The following is a 24,606-nucleotide window of genomic DNA, read 5'->3' on the forward strand; positions in this document are numbered from 1 at the left end:
CTTCCCAGCAGCCTGAGAAAAGGATGGAAAGAAACATTTGTAAACTAGTGAGCTAGGGATTTGTTAAAAACAATGCAAATGCAGGATCTACAAGGCAAAATCAATAACTTAGACTTCATCAAAATGACTTAATGGGCCAGTGAGATGGTTTAGTGAATAAGACTGTGTGCTGCCAAGCCTGATGACTTGACTTTAATTCCTGAAACCTACCTGCTTTTGGTGAGACCCAAATTCCAAAAGTTGTCCTCTCACTTTGACATGTGCGCAATGGCATGTAAGAGGGTCTTACATCTCTGCCCACTTCCCTTCCCCCAAAAAAGCATTGTAAAAAAAAATAGGTACTTTGTGTGTGTGTGTGTGTGTGTGTGTGTGTGTGTGTGTGTGTGATGGGCCACACTAACTGGGTTACACTTCCAGCCCCTGAGCTTTCTCTCTTTGAAATACTTTTGCTAGAGGATAAAAGAAAAATAGTCATAACCTTTGTAAAAGGAGGTACATCACAGTATTAAAAAATCATCGAAAGCAAATGATAAGAAAATCCTAGCAACGGGGGATATAGAGCCTGAACCAGCTATGTCCTATAACCAAGACTTTCAATGGAGGTTTCAGGACACCAACCCAACCACAAAACCTTAGACTCATCGTTTGTCCCAGCTATAGGATGTGTAGGAGTGGCAGGACGGAGCAGAATTTGAGGGAGGGGACCACAGATGACTGGACAGGATGTAAAGTGAATAAATACTTTAGTCAATCGAAAGATGGCCACACTGAGGAACACCTGCTATCTCAGCAGTGGGGGGTGAAGACTGGAGGGTCAGAAGGCCAAGGTCCTCTGTGGTTACACAGTGAGTGGGAGGCAGGCTGCAGCACACAAGACCCTGTCTTTGACAAAGGTGTGGGGGCACATGCCTTTACTCCCAGTACTCTGGGAAGTAGGGGTAGGCAGATATGATTTTAAGTCCAACCAGATCTATATAGCAAATTCAAGGCTGGTCTAAGCTACGTAATGAAACCCTGTCTCAAAAACATACAAAAAATCCAGTTTAAAAAAAAATCTAGGGGTTGGGGATTTAGCTCAGTGGTAGAGCGCTTGCCTAGGAAGCGCAAGGCCCTGGGTTCGGTCCCCAGCTCCAAAAAAAAAAAAAAAAAAAAAAAAAAAAAAAAAAAAAAAAATCTAAAAATGTTTGAATAGAGATACTTTACTTAAGTACCTAAGAAGATATATGAAGACGTATGGGAAACAAACATACAACAAAAAGATACCCAGTGTTTTTATTTAATAGATAAATAAATGCAAACAACCTCAAGGAAGTCCCCCACTATATAAAAATATTTAAAATTAAACGCGGTGATCATATTAAGTGATGGTGAAGGTATGGAGCAACTAGAATTATTACTTTTTATTTTTTTAAATTTTTTTTAAGATTTACTTTTATTTAATATATGTATGGGTGTTTTGCCTGCATTTATGTCTGTGCAACACATGTGTGCCCAAGGAGGCCAGAAAAGGTGTTGAGTTCTCTGGAACTGGAGTTAGATCTTTGTGAGCTGCCAAGTGGGTGGGTTCTGGGAACAAAACCCAGGGCCTCTGAAAGACCAGACAATGCTCTTAACTATTGAGGCATTTCTTCAGCCCTATGCTAGAATATGCAAACTTCAATAGCAGTAATAAAAATTGCAGTAGCTTCTTGTTAAGTAGTCTGGCAATTTCCTGTACATTCTTCTATGATTTAGCCATCCACTAGGAAACATTAACCCAAAAGAAATGAAAGAATATGTCCACACAAAGACTTGCAGACCATAACAGCTTTATTTGAAAGAAGTCTAGAGCCCAAACAATCCCTATACACAGAAATGTAGAAAAACTGTTATGTGTCGACAATGGACTAGTACATGGAAAGTTACAAGCTGTTGATATATAGAAGAAAACAGATGGAATTATCTTAGAATACCCATGCCATTTGAAAGAAGGCAGATAAAATGGTCTTTAACATTTTTAGGAAAAAAAAAAATGAACATTCAGTAACAAGAAACAGAAAGGTACATAGGAGGGCCAGTTATTGTAAACCGCATTGAGGAAACTTTTGAGGTCGACGGTAACGTTTTATTATGGGGATGACTTCAACAGTGTGTAATAATATTAAAATAGTTTACATTTAATATTTGTAGTCTATGCAAATTATACTTCAAGCTTTAGAAATTAATTGGAGAGCTCCTTGGTAGTGACCTTGCGAGAGGCCTTGGGCTTAATTCTTTCCTTTGCAAAACAAAAGACCTAGACAGAGATGGTTTTCAGCTGTGCAATGTTTTCCTATAAACCTATCCCATCCCGGTACCCACCAATTCCTGCTGTCCCCTTTAATGTTTGATGTGGATGTGTGTAAAGCTATTGATCTACAAAATGACATTGTCACTTATTACGCTATTCTTCCCTTTGGGAAAAGAATATCCAGTTTGCCCCCCATTTTGGCTTTTTTTTTTTTTTTTTTTTTTTAGCTTAAATCCCGTGTCCAATTTAGGAAGACCCACGCAACTTCACGTCACGGTCTTACGTCACTGGCGCCTGGGGAAGGGAAGCAGCCATTGGTCTACAGGTGTGGGGGCGCCTGGCCTATAAATTCACAGCACACAGGGCCACGCGGCTACTTTCGGAGCGTGTGTGGACTGTGTGCGGCCTAGCAGCGCTCGAGGCCTTGAGGCAGGCTACCCACGTGACCACCGCTGCGCTCCATCCGCTATGGCACGGCAGCATCTTGTGCGCAAGCGCAGTGTGTATCCCGAGGCGCAGAAGCTCAGGCGGTAAGCGCGCCGAGGGCTGGCCTGAGAGCTGGTGGGCTGTGGGTGGAGCGCTGGCATGTGGGGCCAGCGGCTCTTTGCTGGTACGGCTGTGGCAGAAAGTGTGAGGTTAGTGGTAGTCTTGCTGGTGAGGGCGACAGGGGCTGCTTCCAGGGCGTTTGTGTCCACGCTGTTGGCGTTTTAGGGCTCAAGGTCTGGGGTGAGGCCTATTTCCGGCCTCCCGCCGCCCTCGGGCTGCCTGCCTCAGCGAGCTCGAAGTCACTGCAGCTTCTCTTTGAGGTGCCCTTGGACCCACTGTGTGGACGTATTTCTTCCCCTTCTGGTGAATTCTGTGGTTTAGCCTTCCAAATCTACCAGAAAGCCAGTGTGGAGAGGCTTCCTTCACTTTCCGTAGTTCCATTTCCAGGCGAGATTTAAACTCACCATTCAGCCATCCGCCTCTGCTTAAAGCCATTACAGTTCCTCGGCAAGCCTTTTAAAAACGATTTAAAATACGTCTAGAAAAACAAGTTTCTTAAAAACAAGTGGCGGGATTTCCAAAGTAAACTTTTAATTTTTACCAAGCACATGGCAGTGGTAACACGCTTTAATCTCAGCACTTGGGAGGCAGAGGCAGGCAGATCTCTGAGTTCGAGGCCAGCCTGGTCTCTAGAATGAGTTCCAGGACAGCTACAGAGAAACCTTGTCTCGAAAAACCAAAAAAAGGCGGGGGGAGTGTTTTCCAGAGAAATATTCTCTCTAAAAGATTCCAAATTTTTTGTAACAGCTTCTCATACAGCTGATTTTCAAAACTGCTTTTTAAAGGATCCCTGATTTGAAGATGCTTCAGTGACACTATTTGAAGAAAATTAAGCTAGACAAAAATCGGCAGTTTTAGAGTCCTATAAATAAGCTCCGCTATTTTCTGTGATGAGTTAATTTCTCTTTTATAGTTGAGAGCATTTGAAACTTTGATGAGGATGTTCTTGGATAATTTAAATACTCTCAAAAAATGCATTTCAAAACATGACTTGTACCCTACGTTTTAAAGGCAGTTTTGTGAAAAATGATTTTTTCCCCTTTTTATTGGAAAGTGTAGGAGAAACCAATGCTCTAACCCCTATTCCCACCCCACCCCGCAGCTTTGGACAGTGGAGATTGTGCCTATTTGAGAATAAAATCAGTTGGAATTGAACAGTGAAGTAAATTACAAATTTTATCATTTTAAGATTCATGAGTGAAAAGTGATTCCTGTATTTTTGAGAATCAAATTGTAAAGTAGTAGACACTTCTTTTGAAATATTTTTATGTAATGAACATGAGTTTTGAAGTAATAGGAAATTTGATATATTTCAGTTTTTAATTTTAGGGCATTTTAAAAAATGCAATAGTTACTCTCAGGCATGTGTTCTATTTCTTTCTTCCCTTTTTTTTTTTTTTAAATTGTGGAATTCTTCCTCTTGTTTAAGAGGGCTTTTAAAAAATTTTTTTGAATATGGGTCTAGCGAGATGGCTCAGCAGTTAAGAACATTGTTGCTTTTCTAGAGGACTAGGTTCAATTCCCTTACTCCATGTTGGGATTTGGGATTTGGGCAGCTTGGTTCTCTAGAAGTATCAACATGGCAGTACATCTGGTTTAACTTTAGTCCCAGTCCATCCGAGCCCACTTTAGGCCCTCTTCTGGCCTCAGCATGCACTGCATGTCCACAGATGCACATTCAGGCACAACACAGACAGACAGACAGACACACACACAGAATATGCATATTGTTTCAAAATACTGATTTATATAAGTGATCGAAATAATCTATTTGAATTATCTTGTAAATCTGTAAAGGTTTGGCTAAAGATAATGATAGGGATCGAGATGATATATTTTACCATTGGAAACTAATATTTTCAGAACAAACACCAGAAACAGTCATTAGCAAACAGGCAGTTTTTAGTATAGAGTTTGAGTTGTGATAATCACCTTAGGGCAAATGCTTTCAATATATGTGGTTTAGATTTTTTTCATTGTTAATAGATATGAAAATCTAATTCAAGGTATTGAATTGTTAGTTTTCCAGGACTTGTCCAAATGGATGAAGATACACATTACAATAAAGGTACTAGCATTAAATATTATTCGGGGGTATAAGAGCTAATTGATACCGATTAACTTCTAATTTGTTTTGCCTTATGACTTTGTTTTAGTTGAAGATGTTGTTGGAAGTCATGTAGAAGATGCAGTAACGTTTTGGGCCCAGGTAAACATAATATCGGTTGTTTTCTCTCTTCTACCTTCCTCTTACCCAACTGAACTCTTTTCCAGCAAAAATAAAAATCTAAGAATAAATGTGTTTTTTGTTTTCATTCTCAGTACTTAATCCTGATTAAATCATGTAGCACAAGACATAATTAAAAGACAACTTGCAGTTTTTCTATGTTGAAAAAAATGCTTACAATATAGCTGAATTAAAGAAGAACATAATCAGGATTGGAACTTGAGAGTCGTGTTCAGTGGGACAGGAAGCAGCAGCCGTTGTGTCTGTAAAGCTGCAGCTCCACCCAGGGGTCTTTTGTAAGATTGTTTCCGCAAAACTTAGACTAAACTTTTTTTTTTTTTTTTTTATTGAGTATTTCTTATATACATTTCAAGTGTTATTCCCTTTCCCGGTTTCCGGGCAAACATCCCCCTCCCCCCTCCCCTTCCTTATGGGTGTTCCCCTCCCAACCCTCCCCCCATTGCCGCCCTCCCCCCATAGTCTAGTTCACTGGGGGTTCAGACTAAACTTTTTAAAATTACTCAAAATCCCTTAATCCAAAAAACAAAACCAAATTGTAGCACACTGGTGTGTGTGTGTTTCTCTTTTTGTGCCCTTAACACATTGACAATATTTTTCTTGTTTTTATTAGTCCTTTGAGGATTTTATTCAAAGTATTGGGGACATAACCACCCCATGCCCCTCTCCCCCTCAAAATAAAGTTTTGTTTTGATCCTGTCATGGACAAGTTTAGCATTTTGGAGGAATTATAGACATCTCAGAACAGTAGCACCTTTCCAAGTTGGCCTCCCTGTAAGTCACACGCAGAAATTTTGTGTTTTCCCAATTTTCTTGGTATAAAAGTAAATAGTTCTGTTGATGGAGGTTTGGGGCAATCTAATTAAAAAATAATATTAATTATATTTAACTTATTAATTATAGTTAAATATACAATTCATACCTTTATAAAATAACATTTTAGCATATTTCTGTTGTATTTTTAATTTTTTGTTCTTTTAGAATTTCATAGTATATTCTGATTTTATTATTCCCACTCCCAACCCCTAGATCCTTACTTACCTCCCTACCCACACAATTTCACTTTCTTTGTCTTTCTTTAAAACAAATTGAAAACCCATAGTGTTCAGTTTGTGTTGACTGACTAGTCCTGAACCTGAGGCCTGCTCCACAACGTGATCGATGTATCCAGTATCACTCCAATAAGAAACACTGATTTTTTTTTCTTTCCCAGAAGCTATCAATTTTGAGTAGCTTCTTCGCTAGGGGTGCCCACTTCCCTCTTCCATGCTGGGGTTTAGGACAGCATTGTTTTGTGAGAAGTTATGTTGTGAGGAAGCCCAGGTGATATGTTAAACATTGGATCATTTCGAATACACTTAGACCATTTCAAAGAAGTTTCTTGAACGTTTCTAGCTTGTCAGATAGTGGTAGACTATAAAGGGAGTAAAGCTAGGGAGAGAAAAGTATTCTACTATAGCCACTGGGAGATGAAGACGACAGAAAACCCAGTCTCTTTTTCAAATGACCTGTGCTTTATGGTGAGATAAGTATTGATATAAGTATAAAATTTGTAGAACTAATAAAGTGTGTCTTATTTCAATGATTGACTGCAAATCAGGAAAGTATATTTAGTTTTAAATACAAAGTTAAGCATGGTGTGGTGGTCGCACCGCTTTTATCCCAGCACTTGGGAGGCAGAGGCAGGTAGATCTCCAAGGACAGCCATGTCTATATGTTTTCTCGACAAAACAAAACAAAACAATATTAAGCACCAAAGTTCTTAGGTTTCAAATGTTGAGAAGTGAATTTCTAATGTACTCTACTGATGAATTTTTGATTCTGCACGCTATACATGATGGGGACAGGGGAGGAAATCACATTTAACTTCACTTTCCATGGCTTGGGAACTCCTTTATGATGAGGTTAAGTGGACAGTGTAAATTAGAAGTTATAAACAGCTATATAAGAATATGATTAAGAGTTCTTAAAAAACTACAGAAAAATGGGCAGAATTTGTGATAAATTGTATACTTAGGCACAAACTTTGTTTTTAAAAATTATATGCATGTTTTTGCTGTGTTTATGACCCGTGTACAACTTATGTACCTGGTGTCCATGGAGGTCAGAAGAGGATATTGGATCATTCCTTTGGAAGAACAACCAGAGCACTTAACAGCTGATCTGTTTCTCCAGTGGTACATATAATTTTTAAATGGTGCTCACATGTTGTGGATCTGTGTGGTTCTGTATTGTAAGGACTAGCACATGTACCACTTAGTGGTAACCCACACTGAATGACAGATTATACATTTAAGATCATGTAGAAACTATGTATGTACTAACTTAATACTTCCTAGATTAGTGCTATTATTGTAGAAATACAGTGTGAATCCTATGAGTAATTAAAAACTAGTTTTAGCAGCTACATTGGTGCAAGTAAAAGGAACAGGTAAAATTAATTTTAATACATATTTTTACTTATGTAGTATATCCAAAATATTGTTTCAAAATCTTATCAGCAAACTAGGCATGGTAATTCCAGCTCCTGGGGGCTGAAGCAAGAGGACCTTGAGTTTGCAGCTGGCTTGAAAACTTAGTCCCTGTTCAATAAACAAAGACTGGGGATGTGGTTTAGTTGTAAAGTACTTGCCAAATGGAAAAGGGTTCCATTTGCAATGCTAGAAGAAGGTGCACTCATGATGTTGGTATAAATATGAACAAGACATTTTGTATTTCTCTTTTTATATTGTTATTTATTTTTTATTTTGTTCTTTTATTTTATTTATTTTTCTTTGTATAGCTCTGACTATCCTGAACCTCACTCTGTAGATCAGGCAGGTCTCAAACTCACAGCAATACACACTGCAAAAAGTTAGAAAATATTTCTTAGATGAATGAATTAAAAAAGATTAAAACTACTGTTGCTATTCTTATCCATCTAATGCCTATCCCAAGATGCAAAACATAAGCTCTTTTTGAGATTATGTTGAGATGAGTGCAGAGACACATAAGTAGAGATTTGGGAATATGTAGGCAAACTAGGGTGAAGATCTATGATTTCTGTCAAGAGAGTACTTCAGGATTGTCAGCATTCTTAGCCAGACGAATGGCAACGAAAGTACTTTGCCTTCATCTCTTTACTTTCTCTGTTCTTTTCTTCCTTTCTTTCCTTCCTTCCCTCCCTCCATATCCTCCCCCTCTCTTTCCCTGTCCCTCTCCTCCCCTTCTTCTCTTTTTGTGCTGGGGATTGAACCCAGGGCCTCATGCATTCTACCAACTTTGCTATTACTACAACTCCTAGTTCTTGTTTTTTTGTACGGTGACATTGGCATTCATCACAGTCTCTTGGAACTGCTCTTTGAGAGGTTTTCTATCACCAGACATTATAGCCTCATTGAATATTTTATTCTTGTGTTTCTGTAAAGCTTGATGTATGTGTGTATATATTTGATTTTATAGGTGTCTTTGAGGCACTACAGTCCAGCTGGCCTCACACTTAAGGTCCTCCTGCATTCCTACTCCCAAGTGCTGGGGTTGTAGGTGTGCAGTTCCACTCCCAGCTTATATTTAATTTCTTCTAATTTGAAGAAATTTATTCACAGTAAAATTTAGAATCAGTTCAAAAGCTTTTTGTGTACTTCTCACCCAGTTTCCATTAATGGTAACTTCTTATATTAACCATAGCACAGTGGGACAAAAGTCAGAAAATTAATATTGGTACAGTATTATCATTTGAACTTTATCTAGACATTATTTCAAATTTTACCAGTTGTTTTTCATGTTCCATGATCCATTCTAAGATTTACCCATTGTATTTTTAAGAGACTTCTAACCTTTGCTACTTTATCAAATTTCTTGACTTTGAATATTTTGGATGCGTCCCAGTTTTTATAAAGTATCTGTTAATATGGGTTTGTTTGATGATTTCTCATAAATTAGCTAAAATGCCCATAGATGATGTTGTGTCTATTGTGTGCATTGAATTGGGCTTCCTAATGTCATCATGTTTTATTAGATATGTTAACTTAAATCTACTTGGTTGAGATGTTCATTTCTTAAAAATATAATTAATATTTTCCTTTGTAATTAATAAATGTTTTAGAGAAAGACACATGGAATTGACTAGTCTTGTTTTTCCTAACTTTTTACTCTAAATTTTTATGTTTTCTTGGTATTGTACTGGCCTAATGTTGGCCTTTCATATTTCTTTATTCCTGCTGCTTCTATTCATTGTTTTTCTGTGAGGGTCATTTCTTTTTTTTTTTTTTTTTTTTTTTTTTGGTTCTTTTTTTCCGGAGCTGGGGACCGAACCCAGGGCCTTGCGCTTCCTAGGCAAGCGCTCTACCACTGAGCTAAATCCCCAACCCCGTGAGGGTCATTTCTTTTCTGCCACTTAATTATTCATTTATTTATGTAACTACAGTGTGACTAGTGGATATGCCACAGGTTGTAATTGGTTGCTGTTATATTTATTTTTGCTGTTTGAATTCTTCATGTCTGGCTAGTGGAGCAGAAGATGGCCAAAGAGCATAGGTTGGTTCCATTTCTTCTAAAAATGTCTTAGTCTTTCTTTGAGCATTTGTTTATTTTTGGTTACGATAATTACCCAGTTATTTTTTAAGAAACCTGCTTATTATGAGTTAATAATATTTGGCACTTTATTTGAATTCTATCTAAGCCTAGTGTCATTTCTTATAAGAACTCATTTGAACTATGAAGAAAATGGTAGCACAAGAATGTGATCTAATTACCAGTGCTCTAAAGTTCCTTAAATATTAGACCTAGAACCCTCAATTTTATATGATACTCTCAGAAAATAAATTATTGAATCTCATACGTTTTCTGATTTCTTCTTAGAATGTCAGTAGAAATAAGGATATTATGAAGATTGGGTGTTCACTTTCGGAAGTTTGTCCTCATGCTAATTCAGTTTTTGGGAATCTTGATCCTAAGAAGGTGAGCTTTATTCCTGGATATAGTCATTTATCCTACATGTCAGCTTTTCTAGATTTTAGATTCTAGATTTTGGAATTTGTGGCCTATTTGAATGACAGAGACAGATTTTGTATAAACTACATAGTAAATTTACTAAAATTTATTTGTTAAAAATGACTTATGGACAGAAATTCTGATGAACTACAATGTGAATTACTCTCGATTAAGCATGGGACCTGTACACCTTGGGTGAGTACTCTACTAACGAGCTCCATCTTCAGCCCTCCGTATTGATATGAGTCTGTCTTCTGTACGTGTGGCTCGTACTTACTCCTAGTCTGTGGCTAACTTAATTACCTTTTGAAAATCATTTGAAATCTGATATATATTAATATTTTCTTTTTTGATATGTGATTTCTCTTTCTTGTTTCAACTTTTCATCTACAGAGAGATGGGGGATAGGGAAGGAAGGCAGAGGGGGAGAATGAATGAAAATAAGAAATAAAAGGGAAAGGCAAGGAAAGGACATGATTGCTCCTAGGCATGGTGGAGGGGAGAATTTATTAAAGATATGTGGGAAAGCATGTCCAGAGTGGGCATGCCAGTCTGAGCTGGGCCTTGTGGGGAGAGCGGAAGAGAGAGGGGAGAGAGGGGACCAGGTGCAGCAGTGAGGAGTCCAAAGGTATAAAAGGCAGGTGACCAAAACGTCTAGATTATATAGGAAAGAGCAATTGAGGGAAGGGTAGCCAAGCCCCTGGGCTGGAAATTTGGCTAGGGGACAGGGTATGCTAGCTGGTAAGGACTGCAAGATGCTGGGAGAACCTGGAGGGCAGGTCCACTTTGTTATGTTAAATAGGCACCTCAGCCACTTGTCCTGGGTTTGAAACTGATCAGAGAGGAAAGAGAGAGTGGGTCAGAGACCCGGGGGATTGGGGGTGGGTGGGAGGAATGGGGGGGTGCGGGGTTGGGGGGCAGGGAGGCAGCCCAGAGGGAGGGAAGGATGGGGCAGGGAGAGAGATAGAGAGATAGATTGTCCTTCTTGATTTCCTTTTTTTTTTTTTTTGAGAAAGGGTCTGTCATTAAAGCTGAGGCTCACTTGTTTTGGCTAAACTTGCTGACTTTTTCTCATTATTTCTTCCTAAGAAGCATTTTTGACTAATTTTTTTCCTGGTGGGTCTTCTCCAACAAGACATTATAATATCATATTATGGATAAATTATATATGTTGTCTGGTAGGATAGGACTTTGGAGGGCTATCTATTATAATAACTAAGATTTCCCTTGTATCCTACTCTCAGATCTATTTTTTGTTCCCATGGAGACAATATTGTTGTTTTTAAGAATGTATGTTTTTAAGTGGTTATCACTGTGGAGTGAGTTTCATATCCAACACTTTCACTCTTAGGAGACAATTGACAATGAAAGGAGATACTTTTGGTTGTCACAACTGGAAGTGGTCCTACTGGCATCAAATGGGTGAAAGCCAAAGGAAATGATGGTAAACACCCTCTACAGCTTTTCCCTCTAAACAAAGAACCATCAGTCACAATGTCAGTAAAGCTGAGGCAGGAGCAACATTCATAACATTTCTTAGCTCTTTTATTAAACATCATTAAACTAAAGTATAAATTTAAGTGAAAGCTTGGTTTTAAGAATATTGTCTAATTTATTCAGTTAATCATGCAGCAGTAAAGCATTTGATTTTTGTTGTTGCTTAATCAAACAGTAATTCAAGAGAGAGGGATAAATGAAGAGAACCTAATTGCCCCCCTCCCCCCCAAAAAAAAATGGAGACCTGGCTCTGCTTGCAGTTTAGTCTCTCACCTCCAGGGACCTGAGGAGTTACAGTATAGGAATAATGAGGAAGAGGCTCCAGAAAGAAGTATGTGCCTTTTCTGTGAATAGGCACAGATCTTTCAAAACCTGTGCTCTGTGATTGTCTGTCTTCTGTGGTCTGTTATTTTCACATTTAACTAAAAGGTTAAAGTCTAAAAGGACACAGATCTTTTGGTCTGGTTCTAGTCACAGACATCTGTAGGCCCAATGAATCAAAAGTGGCCTTCAAGTCCTTGCCTAGTGACTGTTACTACAACTCACACAACTTGTAGAGGCAAGTATATAGCAAATTTATCTGACAGTGCATTGGCCTCCAAAATTATTAGTGACTTTTAAGTTAACTAAGAACACAGAAACTTGAGAGTTTTAGTTTTTTTTCTTGTTAAAAATGTTCCTAATGTCCTTATATAAAGTAAAAAGCATAAAAATTATGCTTGACTCACAGGAAATATGGATTCTACCAGGTTCAGGATTACATTTAAATAGACTATTCTTGTTATGTTTAGGTATAAACATATTTTACCTGGTTTTTCAGACATTAAAACAGTAAGATACTTTTTAAATTTTGTTTCTTTATATCCTTTTATAATACCTTTTTACATTTTTAAACTTATTTTTGATTGGCATTTCTTTTCCTTTTTTGAGGATCTTTTATTTATTCTTTGACAATTTCATATATGTGTATGATACATCTCAATACTATCTAACCCCAAATCCCTTCACTCACTCTTCTCAGACACCCTGATATGTTCCCTCTCAGTTTTATGCTTTTCTCTCTCTGTCTTTTTGAGGTTTTTTTTTTTTTTTTTTTGTAGCTTACTGGGCCCAATTAGTGCTCCCTTCTAGGGTGCTGACTGATCTTAGGTAGGTCTGATGCAGGTAAGTGCTGGAGTGAGTTTGTAAGTGCATGGACAATGCCATATCCAGGAGAATCCATTTTCCAGCTCTTAGAGTCTTTCTGCCCTTTATTTCATGATGTCCTCTGAGCCTTAGAGATTGTACTCAATAGGGCTTTGTACTTAGTAGTCACTTAGTCTCAACATTTGGACTAATAAAGAGTTCGTGAATTAACTGCTGCCACTACAGAAAATAACTTCTCTGCCAGAGTTAAAAGTAGCACTAAGATGTGAGTATAAACATAAGTTGTCTTAGTTTGCTTTCCATTGCTATGACAAACCCAATGACCAAAAGAAACTTGGGAAGGAAAGGGTTTATTTTACCTTGCAAGTTGTAGTCTATTTGGAATTCAGGGCAGAAATTTAAGGCAGGAACCTAGGCCAGGAACTGAAGCAGAGACCATGGAGGAACATTGTTTTCTGTCTTGCTTAACCTTCTTTCTTACACAACTCAGGACTATCTGGTCAGGGGCGATACTACTTACAGTGAGCTGGGCTCTCCCACATCAAACATCAATCAAGAAAATGCCCCACAGGTTTGCCCACAGACCAATCTGGTGGGGGCATTTTCTCAATTGAGGTTCCCTCTTCCAAAATGACTAGCTTATGTCAAGTTGACAAAAAACATGGGCATACATATTTAGAAGGCAGTTTGACAACATGCCCATTTAGCAAAACAACACTAGTAGGCTCTCCTACCAGGCATGAACTCCTTCCTCCTATGGAACAGGCCTTAAACCCAGTCAGAAAGTGGTTGGTTACTACCACTACGGTGTTTACATCTTGCCTTGTAGAACAATATTGTAGTAGTCACTATTTACTTCTGGGTAGAACCAGGAATGGCTTCCCCAGTAGCTTATATAGCACTTATGGCACTGTGAAAGATAGCAAGCAGGTAGGGAGTTTTCAGTAAAGTTGCAGTTTTATTTCTCTATGTCCTAAAACCAAAGTGTATTGGGTCAATAGAGTCTTACCATCTAGTTAATGATGGTCAGCCAAGAGCAATGCAATAGTCTATGCTAATTTTTCCAGACTTCTGAGACTTCTCTGACCAGTTAGTCAAAGGGAGTTGATTTATGTACATTGAACCATTTCTTCATCTCTGGAATAAAGACAACTTGGTTATGGCAGGTGATATTTTTGATGTGTTCTTTAATTAAGTTTGAAAATAGTTTGTTGATATTTTTGTGTAATTTCATTATGGGAATCTGTAATTTTCTTTTTGTTGTTATTGTGTCTTTATTTACTTTTGGTATTAGAGTAATGCTAACTTACTAAATAGAGTTGGGTGATGTTACTTTCTTTTTTTTTTAATGGTAAGGTGTGTGAAGAATTAGTGGTGGTTCTTCTTTGAAGATTGGTAAAATTCACCAGTGATTTCAGCTGGGCCTGGAATTCTTTTAGTTAGGAAATTTTAAATTACTCATTCAGATTCACTGTTTGTTATAGACAGACCTGTTTAAATTATTCATGTCAGATGGCTTAGGAATTTATGAGTTTCTTTTAGTATTTCTGCTTTGTGGGAATGTATGTTTTCAAGGTAATATCTAATGATTTTCTCATTTCATTGGTAATTGCTATAAAGACTCCCTTTTTTCACTTTATCATTTGGGGTAATTTCTTTCTGGTTATTTGGATAAGGGCTTCTCAGTTTTATTATGTTTTCAAAGAACCAAGTATTTATTTAATTGATTCTTTGTATTTTGCCTCATTTCATTTTTTTTTGCCTTATTTCTTTTCAGTTACTGATTTGTTATTTGATGTTTCTTTTCCAGGGTTCTAAGGTGAATGAATATTTGACTTCTTTATTTGAGGGTTCTCAGATTTCTTAATGTAGGCACTTAGACTACACAGATTCCCTTAGGATGCTTTCATTGTATTCCATAGGTCTTGGCACATCCTGTTTTCATTTTTATTTGGTTTTAGGAATTTATTTTTATTCACTTCTCTATTTCTTCAAGGACCCAGTTGTTTTTCAGCAGTGCTTTATTTGATAGGATAGATTAGCCTTTCCTGCGGCTTCATGGGTTTGTTTTACTCTGCTGTTTAATGAATTTCTTGAAATATTTTGCTGTAGAGCTGGAGTGGTGGTCATAAATTCCTTCAGCTGGTTTTTATCATGGGGAGATTTTATTTTTTTCTTGAATTGTGATGGGGAGCTTTGCTAGGCCTAGTAGTCTGGGTCGGCAATTGTTTTTTAGAACTTGAAATACGCCTGTTCAGGCCCTCCTGACTTTTAAAATTTCACCGAAAAATCTGCTGTTATTTTGATGGACCTATCTTTTTTTTTTTTTTTAAAGATTTATTGATTTTATGTGACTACACTGTCATTGTCTTCAGACACACCAGGAGAGGGCAGATGGACCTATCTTTATTTGTGGTGTTTCTCTCTTGCTGCTTTCAGAATACTTTCTTTATCCTGTATTTTTGAATTTTAATTATATTGACAATATGTGGTTCTTTTTTTTTTTTTTATTAACTTGAGTATTTCTTATATACATTTCGAGTGTTATTCCCTTTCCCAGTTTCCGGACAAACATCCCCCTCCCCCTCCCCTTCCTTATGGGTGTTCCCCTCCCCACCCTCCCCCCATTGTCCCCCTCCCCCCAACAGTCTAGTTCACTGGGGGTTCAGTCTTAGCAGGACCCAGGGCTTCCCCTTCCACTGGTGCTCTTACTAGGATATTCATTGCTACCTATGGGGTCAGAGTCCAGGGTCAGTCCATGTATAGTCTTTAGGTAGTGGCTTAATCCCTGGAAGCTCTGGTTGCTTGGCATTGTTGTACATATGGGGTCTCGAGCCCCTTCAAGCTCTTCCAGTTCTTTCTCTGATTCCTTCAACGGGGGTCCTATTCTCAGTTCAGTGGTTTGCTGCTGGTATTCGCCTCTGTATTTGCTGTATTCTGGCTGTGTCTCTCAGGAGCGATCTACATCCGGCTCCTGTCGGTCTGCACTTCTTTGCTTCATCCATCTTGTCTAATTGGATGGCTGTATATGCATGGGCCACATGTGGGGCAGGCTCTGAATGGGTGTTCCTTCAGTCTCTGTTTTAATCTTTGCCTCTCTATTCCCTGCCAAGGGTATTCTTGTTCCCCTTTTAAAGAAGGAGTGAACCATTCACATTTTGATCATCTGTCTTGAGTTTCATTTGTTCTAGGCATTTAGGGTACTTCAAGCATTTGGGCTAATAGCCACTTATCAGTGAGTGCATACCATGTATGTCTTTCTGTGTTTGGGTTAGCTCACTCAGGATGATATTTTCCAGTTCCAGCTATTTGCCTACGAATTTCATAAAGTCGTTGTTTTTGATAGCTGAGTAATATTCCATTGTGTAGATGTACCACATTTTCTGTATCCATTCCTCTGTTGAAGGGCATCTGGGTTCTTTCCAGCTTCTGGCTATTATAAATAAGGCTGCAATGAACATAGTGGAGCACGTGTCTTTTTTATATGTTGGGGCATCTTTTGGGTATATGCCCAAGAGAGGTATAGCTGGATCCTCAGGCAGTCAGATCTTTTCCCAATCTGTTGGTTGCCGTTTTGTCCTAACCACAGTGTCCTTTGCCTTACAGAAGCTTTGCAGTTTTATGAGATCCCATTTGTCAGTTCTTGATCTTAGAGCATAAGCCATTGGTGTTTTGTTCAGGAAATTTTTTCCAGTGCCCATGTGTTCCAGTTGCTTCCCTAGTTTTTCTTCTATTAGTTTGAGTGTGTCTGCTTTGATGTGGAGGTCCTTGATCCACTTGGACTTAAGCTTTGTACAGGGTGATAAGCATGGATCGATCTGCATTCTTCTACATGTTGACCTCCAGTTGAACCAGCACCATTTGCTGAAAATGCTATCTTTTTTCCATTGGATGGTTTTGGCTCCTTTGTCAAAAATCAAGTGACCATAGGTGTGTGGGTTCATTTCTGGGTCTTCAATTCTATTCCATTGGTCTATCTGTCTGTCTCTGTACCAATACCATGCAGTTTTTATCACTATTGCTCTGTAATACTGCTTGAGTTCAGGGATAGTGATTCCCCCTGAAGTCCTTTCATGTTGAGGATAGCTTTAGCTATCCTGGATTTTTTGTTATTCCAGATGAATTTGCAAATTGTTCTGTCTAACTCTTTGAAGAATTGGATTGGTATTTTGATGGGGATTGCATTGAATCTGTAGATCGCTTTTGGTAAAATGGCCATTTTTACTATATTAATCCTGCCAATCCATGAGCATGGGAGATCTTTCCATCTTCTGAGGTCTTCTTCAATTTCCTTCTTCAGTGTCTTGAAGTTCTTATTGTACAGATCTTTTACTTGCTTGGTTAAAGTCACACCGAGGTACTTTATATTATTTGGGTCTATTATGAAGGGTGTCGTTTCCCTAATTTCTTTCTCGGCTTGTTTCTCTTTTGTATAGAGGAAGGCAACTGATTCTTTTCTGGTGTTGGTGTAAATGCCTCTTGTATCTGAATTGGTATGCATCTCCTTTCTCAACTCTGCGAAAGTTTCTATTATGATTCTTAAAACTGTTTTCTGTATCTTTAGATTTCTGTATTCTTTTTCTTTTCTATGCCCTTTCAGATGGAATTTCTTGTCACCTTCCTTACTGTTCTAACTTTGCCTTGTTTGATTGTTCCAGTTCTCCAACCTCGTCCTCAAGCTCAGATATTCAGTCCTCTCCATGATCTATTCTGTTAGGCATTTTATAGGGCTTTTAATTTGATTTTATTATTTTTCCAACATTTTATTGTTTTTCCTCAGTATTTCTCTTTGTTTAATTTCATGGTATTACCTAGTTTTCCTTATTTTATCCATCTGTTTTGTGTTCTCAATCAGGCAGGAGCTTGTTTCCTTTGATTTCCTTGAACATAGTTACAATTCTTTGGCGCTCTCTGTGATTTCATTTAACTCATTTTTTCTAGATGTCATTGCTAGATTAGTAATATTTGGAGGGATTATTTTGTCTTTTGTGTGTAACTGCGTTAGGATTGACATATGTGTTATTTTACTTGCTACACATGTTTTTATATCAGCTATATTCTTTCAGTTGAAGTATTTGCAATATATTTGTGGGACTTAGATGTGGTAGAGTTGGGTGTATAGTTCAGAAAATAGATCCCAGTTAGGAGCTCAGGATGCTTGGTATGAATTATATATTACTTTCTGAGCAGGATATAAATTTTGAGATCAACCACAGCTGCTTGATATTACTACAATGGAGATACTGTACTAGCCAGTTAATGACAGTGCCCCTTTGGCTTCCATAGCTGCTGGGGGATAAATAACAAAGGACAGTATAGAATGTACTCAGACTTTAGTTAATAAAATTAGGAGTGGTAGGGAGGTGGAATGGGTAAGGATAAGGATTAAGTATTTGTCTTAGTTAGGTTTCTATCGCTATGACAGAACACTGGCCCACACCCTGACCTTATGGAGATGCTGTCTTATTTGAGGTTCTCTTCTCTTAAATGACTACAGTTTGTGTCAAGTTGACATAAATCTAGCCAGCACAGTATTAGCTTCACTTTGAAAAGAAAAAAAAAATCAAGGTGTATAATGTAACTAGGAAGGGAAACTTAGGATTCTGTTAGGGTCCACAGATATTAGAGGTTGTTATATCTATGGAATGTTGTAATTAAGTAAAAATAAGAGGTGATAAGATGAAGAGAAGACATAGGAATAAGAGTGGTGATATATGAGACGTCAGAGAAGTGTGTAGTAGAGAGTGCTTTAGATTACACTGAGGGAAATAGTCCTGAAACCTGTCTGAACAGTATCTGAACACAAGTTCATCTTGATGAGACGGATATGCAGGACTGAAGATTAAGTAATAGAGAATAAAATAAAAAGAATACTTATGGAGTGAGTTTCTGGAACAGCTGTGCTTAATTGAAAGGTGATACCCTCAGATTCCTGTGGCTCCAAGCAGGCTCCTAGTTGTGTGAGGGGCCAGTAGGTTTGGGCACATATGTGGTGGAGGAGGTTGTAAGACCTTCCATGGTAGTTACCTTGGATTTCTGCATTCTGCCATGGTCTTTTCTTGTCCTTCAGGTTACCCTCAAATTCACTTTAGTTCTTCAACAGTTTCATATGTACATATACAATGCATTCTGCTCATCTTTTTCCCATACCATCTCTATCATCCTGTTTCCTACTTGCCTTTCTCAGATTCATAACTTTCTGCTTTGTTTTGTAGCCCTTTTAGTTTAACCAGGGAAATCTTTGTGAGTGTTGGAGCCTGGTGGGTTCACTTGTAGGTGCACAACTGAAAGGCAGTGATTATTACTTGATTGATCCAGAAATTGTTCAGGAATGACATGAGCTCCCCTGGGCTTCTCCTTTATCTGTTCCTGGATGTTGATGGCCCCATGGTTATGTAGACTCAATACAGTCATATGTGGTTGTTGGAAGTACATGACTGTGATGGCTGAGTATTGTCCTCTCCTAGAAGGGGTCTTTTTTTTTTTTAACATTTTATCTACCTTTTTGAGAGGTAGCCTGCTAATGAATTCTAGAGTCAGAAGTTTGAATCTTGGTTCTGCTGAAGACTAGGTTATGACTAGGATACATAATGGTATAAACAAAGTGCCTGCCTCACAGGTATGTCAGAATAATAGATAAGTTATTGTATAAAAAGTAATTATTAACATAAAATAGTGCACAATGTTACATCCTGATCTACTTAGTATGCTTTTAATCATAGTGACAATTTTTTTCTTTTACAGATTTATGGTGGATTGTTTTCTGAAGATAAGTGCTGGTACAGATGCAAAGTGCTAAAAACTATCAGCGACGATAAGGCAGGAAATATGTATTCATATTTTGGGCTTTAGAAATGTTTATTTTGGTTACAACACTTTCTAAAAATATAGTTTTTAATTTGTTTACAATTATTTATTTTTGTGTATATATGTGTAAATGTATTTATGCACACACACACGCGCACACGCACACACACACACACACACACACACACACACACACACACACACACAAAATAGTGCATAGCATATGTGAGGCCTGAGGGAGTTGATTCCTCCTAACCACTGAGTGGGTCCTGGGATTGAACTCAGGTCATCAGCCATAACAGCAAACATCCTTAACCTACTAAGCCATTGCTTCTGAAACTTAATGCCTATTGAGTATTATTGTTTATTCACAGTGATAATGTCTAGTTTAATAAACTTAACATTATGAAAGTATTTTTCTTGTGAATATGGAAATAGATTAATTTCTTAAAACAAGATAAGATTCAAAAATATTTTTCAGAATTTTAAGTTTCTGTACAATCAGGCTGTCTAAAAATAGATATATTTCATAATGTATATGTGTGATAAATATTTTTCTTGGTAAAATAAGTGGAAAATTTCATAATTTCTCTGGTTGGTTTGTTTTTTAAAATATGACTTACTAGTGCTATAAGGTTTTATCTTTGTGAAGTCAACTTTTCTAATATAAATTTTCCCATAATTTGACAGTTGAAGAATATATTTTACACTTATCTTTTGGATTGACTTTAAGATTTTAAATTAAGGCATGAGATAATGCATGATTTTGTAATATACTTCTGGAAAATTTTTAAAAATTAAAAAAAGTGTGTCTAGGAGTTCTCTCTGTATGACCATGTGTATGGTATGTGTACCATGTGTGTGTAGTGTCTGTGGAGGCCAGAAGAAAGTGTTGGAGCTGGAGTTACAGATGGTTGTGAGCTGCCATGTGGGTGCTGGGAAGTGAACCTCAGTCTTCTGGAAGAGCAGTCAGTGCTTTTAGTTGCTGAGCTCTCTATATAATGCCCAGAAGAAACTTTGAACAGGACATAAGGGTGAATTTGGTCAGTTTCAAGGTATAGCCAGAGTGGGTTTATTTTTTTTCCTGTGGGGGGGGTGTCCCCCCAGGATCTACCATTTTCAATGTGAACTTAAGAATGTAGATTGAGGGGTTGGGGATTTAGCTCAGTGGTAGAGAGCTTGCCTAGCAAGCACAAGGCCCTGGGTTTGGTCCCCAGCTCCGAAAAAAAGAAAAGAAAAAAAAAAAGAATGTATATTGATTTTAATATTAGTGATTAGAAAGGATCACAATGCCGTATACTCACGTTTGTATAAAAACCAGTGGTTAAAAAAGACAAATGACAAATGGTATTCTTGGAAATTAGTCCCAAATGTAGGATTTTTTTTTCTTTCTCTTTTTTTTCTTTTTTTCTTTTCTGGAGCTGGGGACCAAACCCAGGGCCTTGCGTTTGCTAGGCAAGCGCTCTACCACTGAGCTAAATCCCCAACCCCAGATTTTTTTTTTTGAGGTTGTTAACTAGTATTTCTGAAAGTGTCCATATCTGAAGTAACATTTATAGATTTTGTTTACAAATTTGTAGTCTATGTTTAGTACTACTGTTTGCATCCAATTTTTTCTAGTGCCTGGTGAGGTACATAGACTATGGAAATACTGAAATTCTAAACCGATCTGATATAGTAGAAATTCCTCCGGAGCTACAGTTTTCTAGTATTGCCAAGAAGTATAGACTTTGGGGACTACAGATTCCTTCTGGTCAAGAAGTTACCCAGTTTGATCAGGCAAGTCATACATTTAAATACTTTTGTTAATATATTATACTTGAAACTATATACTTGAAAGCATATGCACTATTAAATTCTGAATTTGTTTAGAAAAATATGATAAAGTAATTTATGAAAATATGAAAAATAAAATCTGAAAAAGTAATTCAGGGTTATGGATACAGTTCGTGGAAGAACACTTATTCAATATGATCAGACCCTGGTTTTGATCCTTGGTACTTACCAAAGAGATAAATGAGCATAAATACTGTTAGGAGAAGTATTGGCTTAGGACTCTCAAGACCAAGTTCTTAGCACAAAGGAGATACATTTGACCCATAGGGACAGAGATCAGGGAATAAGAGACAAAGACAGGAGATACAAGATGAGGGAGAAAGGGAGTAGGGATATTTGCCTGGGAGGGGCAAAGGACTGCCTCTGGATAGAGAGGAGACAGACGTAGCACATAGGAAAATGACAGTTTATAGAGGTCTGAGGGGAACCTCATGTTAGGATGAGATTTGAATTGGGCATGTTAATTCGGTGAGCCAAAGGGACTTTTGATTGCTCAACTTAAATAGTTTGATTGGTGGGCCTTGGTGGTCAGCCTCAGGGGGAGGCAGCAGCCAAATAAGGGAATAGACTGTGGTGGCTAGTTTTAGGGATGCAATCTAAGATTTTAGCAAGGCAGAGGGAATTGGGGAGAAGGGCACAGCCTGCTACACGGCCTGGCCCATGGACATGTATGTGAGAGCTTGTTTTGACTGCTAGTTGATGTGAGAAGGCACAATTCATACATGTGGGCAGTAGCATTCCCTGGGTAGGGTTTCTTGAATGATATAATACAGGAGATAGCTAGATGAGAGGAACAATCAGGTAACATGGATATATTCATTTCTCTCTACTTTTAAGCAAGGATGTGGTATGGTTGGCTGTTTCAGCTTTTGTGACTTCCCTACAGTGTTGAATATAACTTGGAATTATACGGCAAATAAACTTTTTCCCCTTCTGTTTGTTGTGTGACAAAACTTTTCTGGGGAGACACACATATGTCTACTCACACCAGTGGGTTATCCCATGACAGACTAAAGTATGGATATCACCGAAGTCCAAACTTGGTGAACCAAAGAGTTTATTGGGTTACTTGGAGGAGCAGAAGTGGCTCAAAGGCTTGATTACCAAAGCCCACCCAGTATGGGTGACAGCTCACAAAGCTAGGACTTGGAGAGCACTGCACAGCCTGCAGGCAGCTCAGCAGATTTTTCAGAGTATCCTTTCCAGATGCCTTTGGTCTAAACCTCTCTGAATGAGCTGGGCTGATTTTTGCTTTCTCAGGAGCTATTTTTGTATCAGAGACTTTAGTTTTTTTCCTCTGAAAGTCTATTTTATTTTATTTTATTTTATTTTATTTTATTTTATACTTTAGCTTGTCTGAATCTTTATGGCAGGTCATCCCATTTCAGAGGCTTCTTGGTGGTTCAGCTTCCTCTTCTGAGAGGGACTCTCAGCTTTTCTGGCTTACTCGGGCAGGGAGGGGCCTAGTGAATCTGGTCAGGGATTCCCTGAAGCTATTTTGAATTGTTTACCTTTCTGCTTAAGGAGATTCCTGCAGAATGGAATGTTTTAATTTAGGAGGAAACTATTATCCAATACTATACCCTTTCCTTTGGCTCTTATACTCTTTCTGTGCCCTCTTCAACCTTAAGCCTTGAATTCCTGAGCCTTGAAGGGGTTGCCAATAGATAGAGAAATAGGTCACCGTGTCACAGTAACAACCACTTGATCTCAGGAGCCTCCTCAGGGATTATGAGTTGAGGTGTTATATCTAAATACATGTGTTTAGATGAGAGTTTGACAGGCACATCATATCTATCTAGAAAAGCTGCCTTCTGGCATTGGAGTTCTTATTTAATAACCTTATAGTCTCTGGAATGCTCTTTTTTACCCATGTATGGTGGGTACCTTTTGGATTTTTTTTTTTAAGTAATTCACCCCAGTAGGGTTGTAAGGTAGGTAGAAGTACATTGTATCTGATTGCCTCTCCAGTGGCTTTGCAGATCTGCAAAACACAGGATAGCATTATGTTATCTTCATAACAAAACCTTTTCCAGAAGATGGGCAGGACAAGGCAACATCCAGTACTACTGTCTCATAAAGGCTGAGAACTTCACTCATCTGTAGATATAAAAGTAACGTAGAAGGCAGTTTAACGTCAGTTCAGTAAAACCACAGTAGTAAGTTCCCATCTAGGGACAGTGACCTCCCCTTGTCTTTTTAATAATAGCAATGATTGGTCATCTTTTAGCACATATAATTGAATCACTTTTGATCCCTTAGATGCATTCTCCCATGTCTGCATGTTCTTAATATGTTGTTAAATCAAACCCACACTGAAATATTTTCTTTGTCATACAATGCATTTTTTACATTGAAAAAAATTCTCAGAAGTCTACAATCATTAGAGTGATTAAAAAGAGCCCATGTATAAGAAAACTTTGGGACTTTTACATGGGTTTTATTTCTGTCCTTATATATCTATTTCCCTATAGAGTTAGGGGAATAAAATATCTTTACAGTTTTCTAAAATTTTTTGGATATTGAGTTTTTTTTATTTTTTAAAAGTGAGGCTAGTTTTTTTTTGGGGGGGGTTTTTTACATTCTTGTTTTTATGATTGCTGTTGACATAAGTCTTACTTGGTTGGCATACATCATTCATATATATTCTTTTTGGTAGTGGAGTTGGGGTTTGAATATAGGCTATCCTAAGTACTAGGTAAGCACTGTATTCCCACCCCAGCCAATTATACTCTTTTCATATCTATTGAGACTATAGTTAAAAATAAAACTTAAGAAAGAGAAGGTCCATTTATTTTAATGGTTCCCCTGTTTCAAGGAAGATATGAACAGGTAAATATGAGCAGTAATCTCTCATTTTTAATTTTTAATTTATACTTTGTATATTCTGAAGTATTATTTATAGTGTAGGCTGAAGTCAGGAGAGAAATGTAGAGAAATTGAGAAGAAAAGAGTACTTAGACTATATCAAAGTAATTTTAGGAATTAAGATTCTCAACAGTAATAAAATTCTTGGTAAAATGAAGTCTTAAGGTACTTTCCAATCTCAAATACATTTTATTAGAGCTTTTCTCAGTGTGGTGTGTTGGTAATAATGAAAAGTTAGGGTGTAGCTAATTTCTCATATGATGATGCTGATAATGGCCTCCTTAAAGTTCTGTTTAAGGGAGATTTGAATAAACAATTTCTAGTGTCTCACATTCTGTAATTTAAATTTGGTGATTTTAAAAAAAATCTGGAATTTTATAATTGAAATTCTTTAACATTTATTTATTGTATGTGTATGTAC

General features: G+C 37.7%; 1 protein-coding gene across 2 annotated transcripts in view; it reads left to right on the top strand.

Annotated features, from left to right (window-relative positions):
• The first annotated feature begins 2,590 nt into the window (after positions 1 to 2,590).
• The window catches only part of Stk31 (serine threonine kinase 31), a 94,292-nt gene continuing 72,276 nt past the window's right edge, over positions 2,591 to 24,606 (top strand). Inside the window, exons 1-6 of one of the 2 annotated variants that reach the window (XM_087658725.1) lie at positions 2,591 to 2,799; positions 4,837 to 4,883; positions 4,972 to 5,024; positions 9,900 to 9,998; positions 19,419 to 19,493; positions 21,102 to 21,260. In XM_087658725.1, coding sequence (XP_087514851.1) covers positions 2,738 to 2,799; positions 4,837 to 4,883; positions 4,972 to 5,024; positions 9,900 to 9,998; positions 19,419 to 19,493; positions 21,102 to 21,260 — 495 coding nt within the window. In that variant the 5' untranslated portion in view covers positions 2,591 to 2,737. 2 annotated transcript variants of the gene reach the window in all.

The sequence above is a fragment of the Rattus norvegicus genome, chromosome 4 (genome assembly GCF_021556685.1).
Source record: "Rattus norvegicus strain SHRSP/BbbUtx chromosome 4, alternate assembly SHRSP_T2T, whole genome shotgun sequence".
In the NCBI taxonomy this organism is placed as follows: Eukaryota; Metazoa; Chordata; class Mammalia; order Rodentia; family Muridae; genus Rattus; species Rattus norvegicus.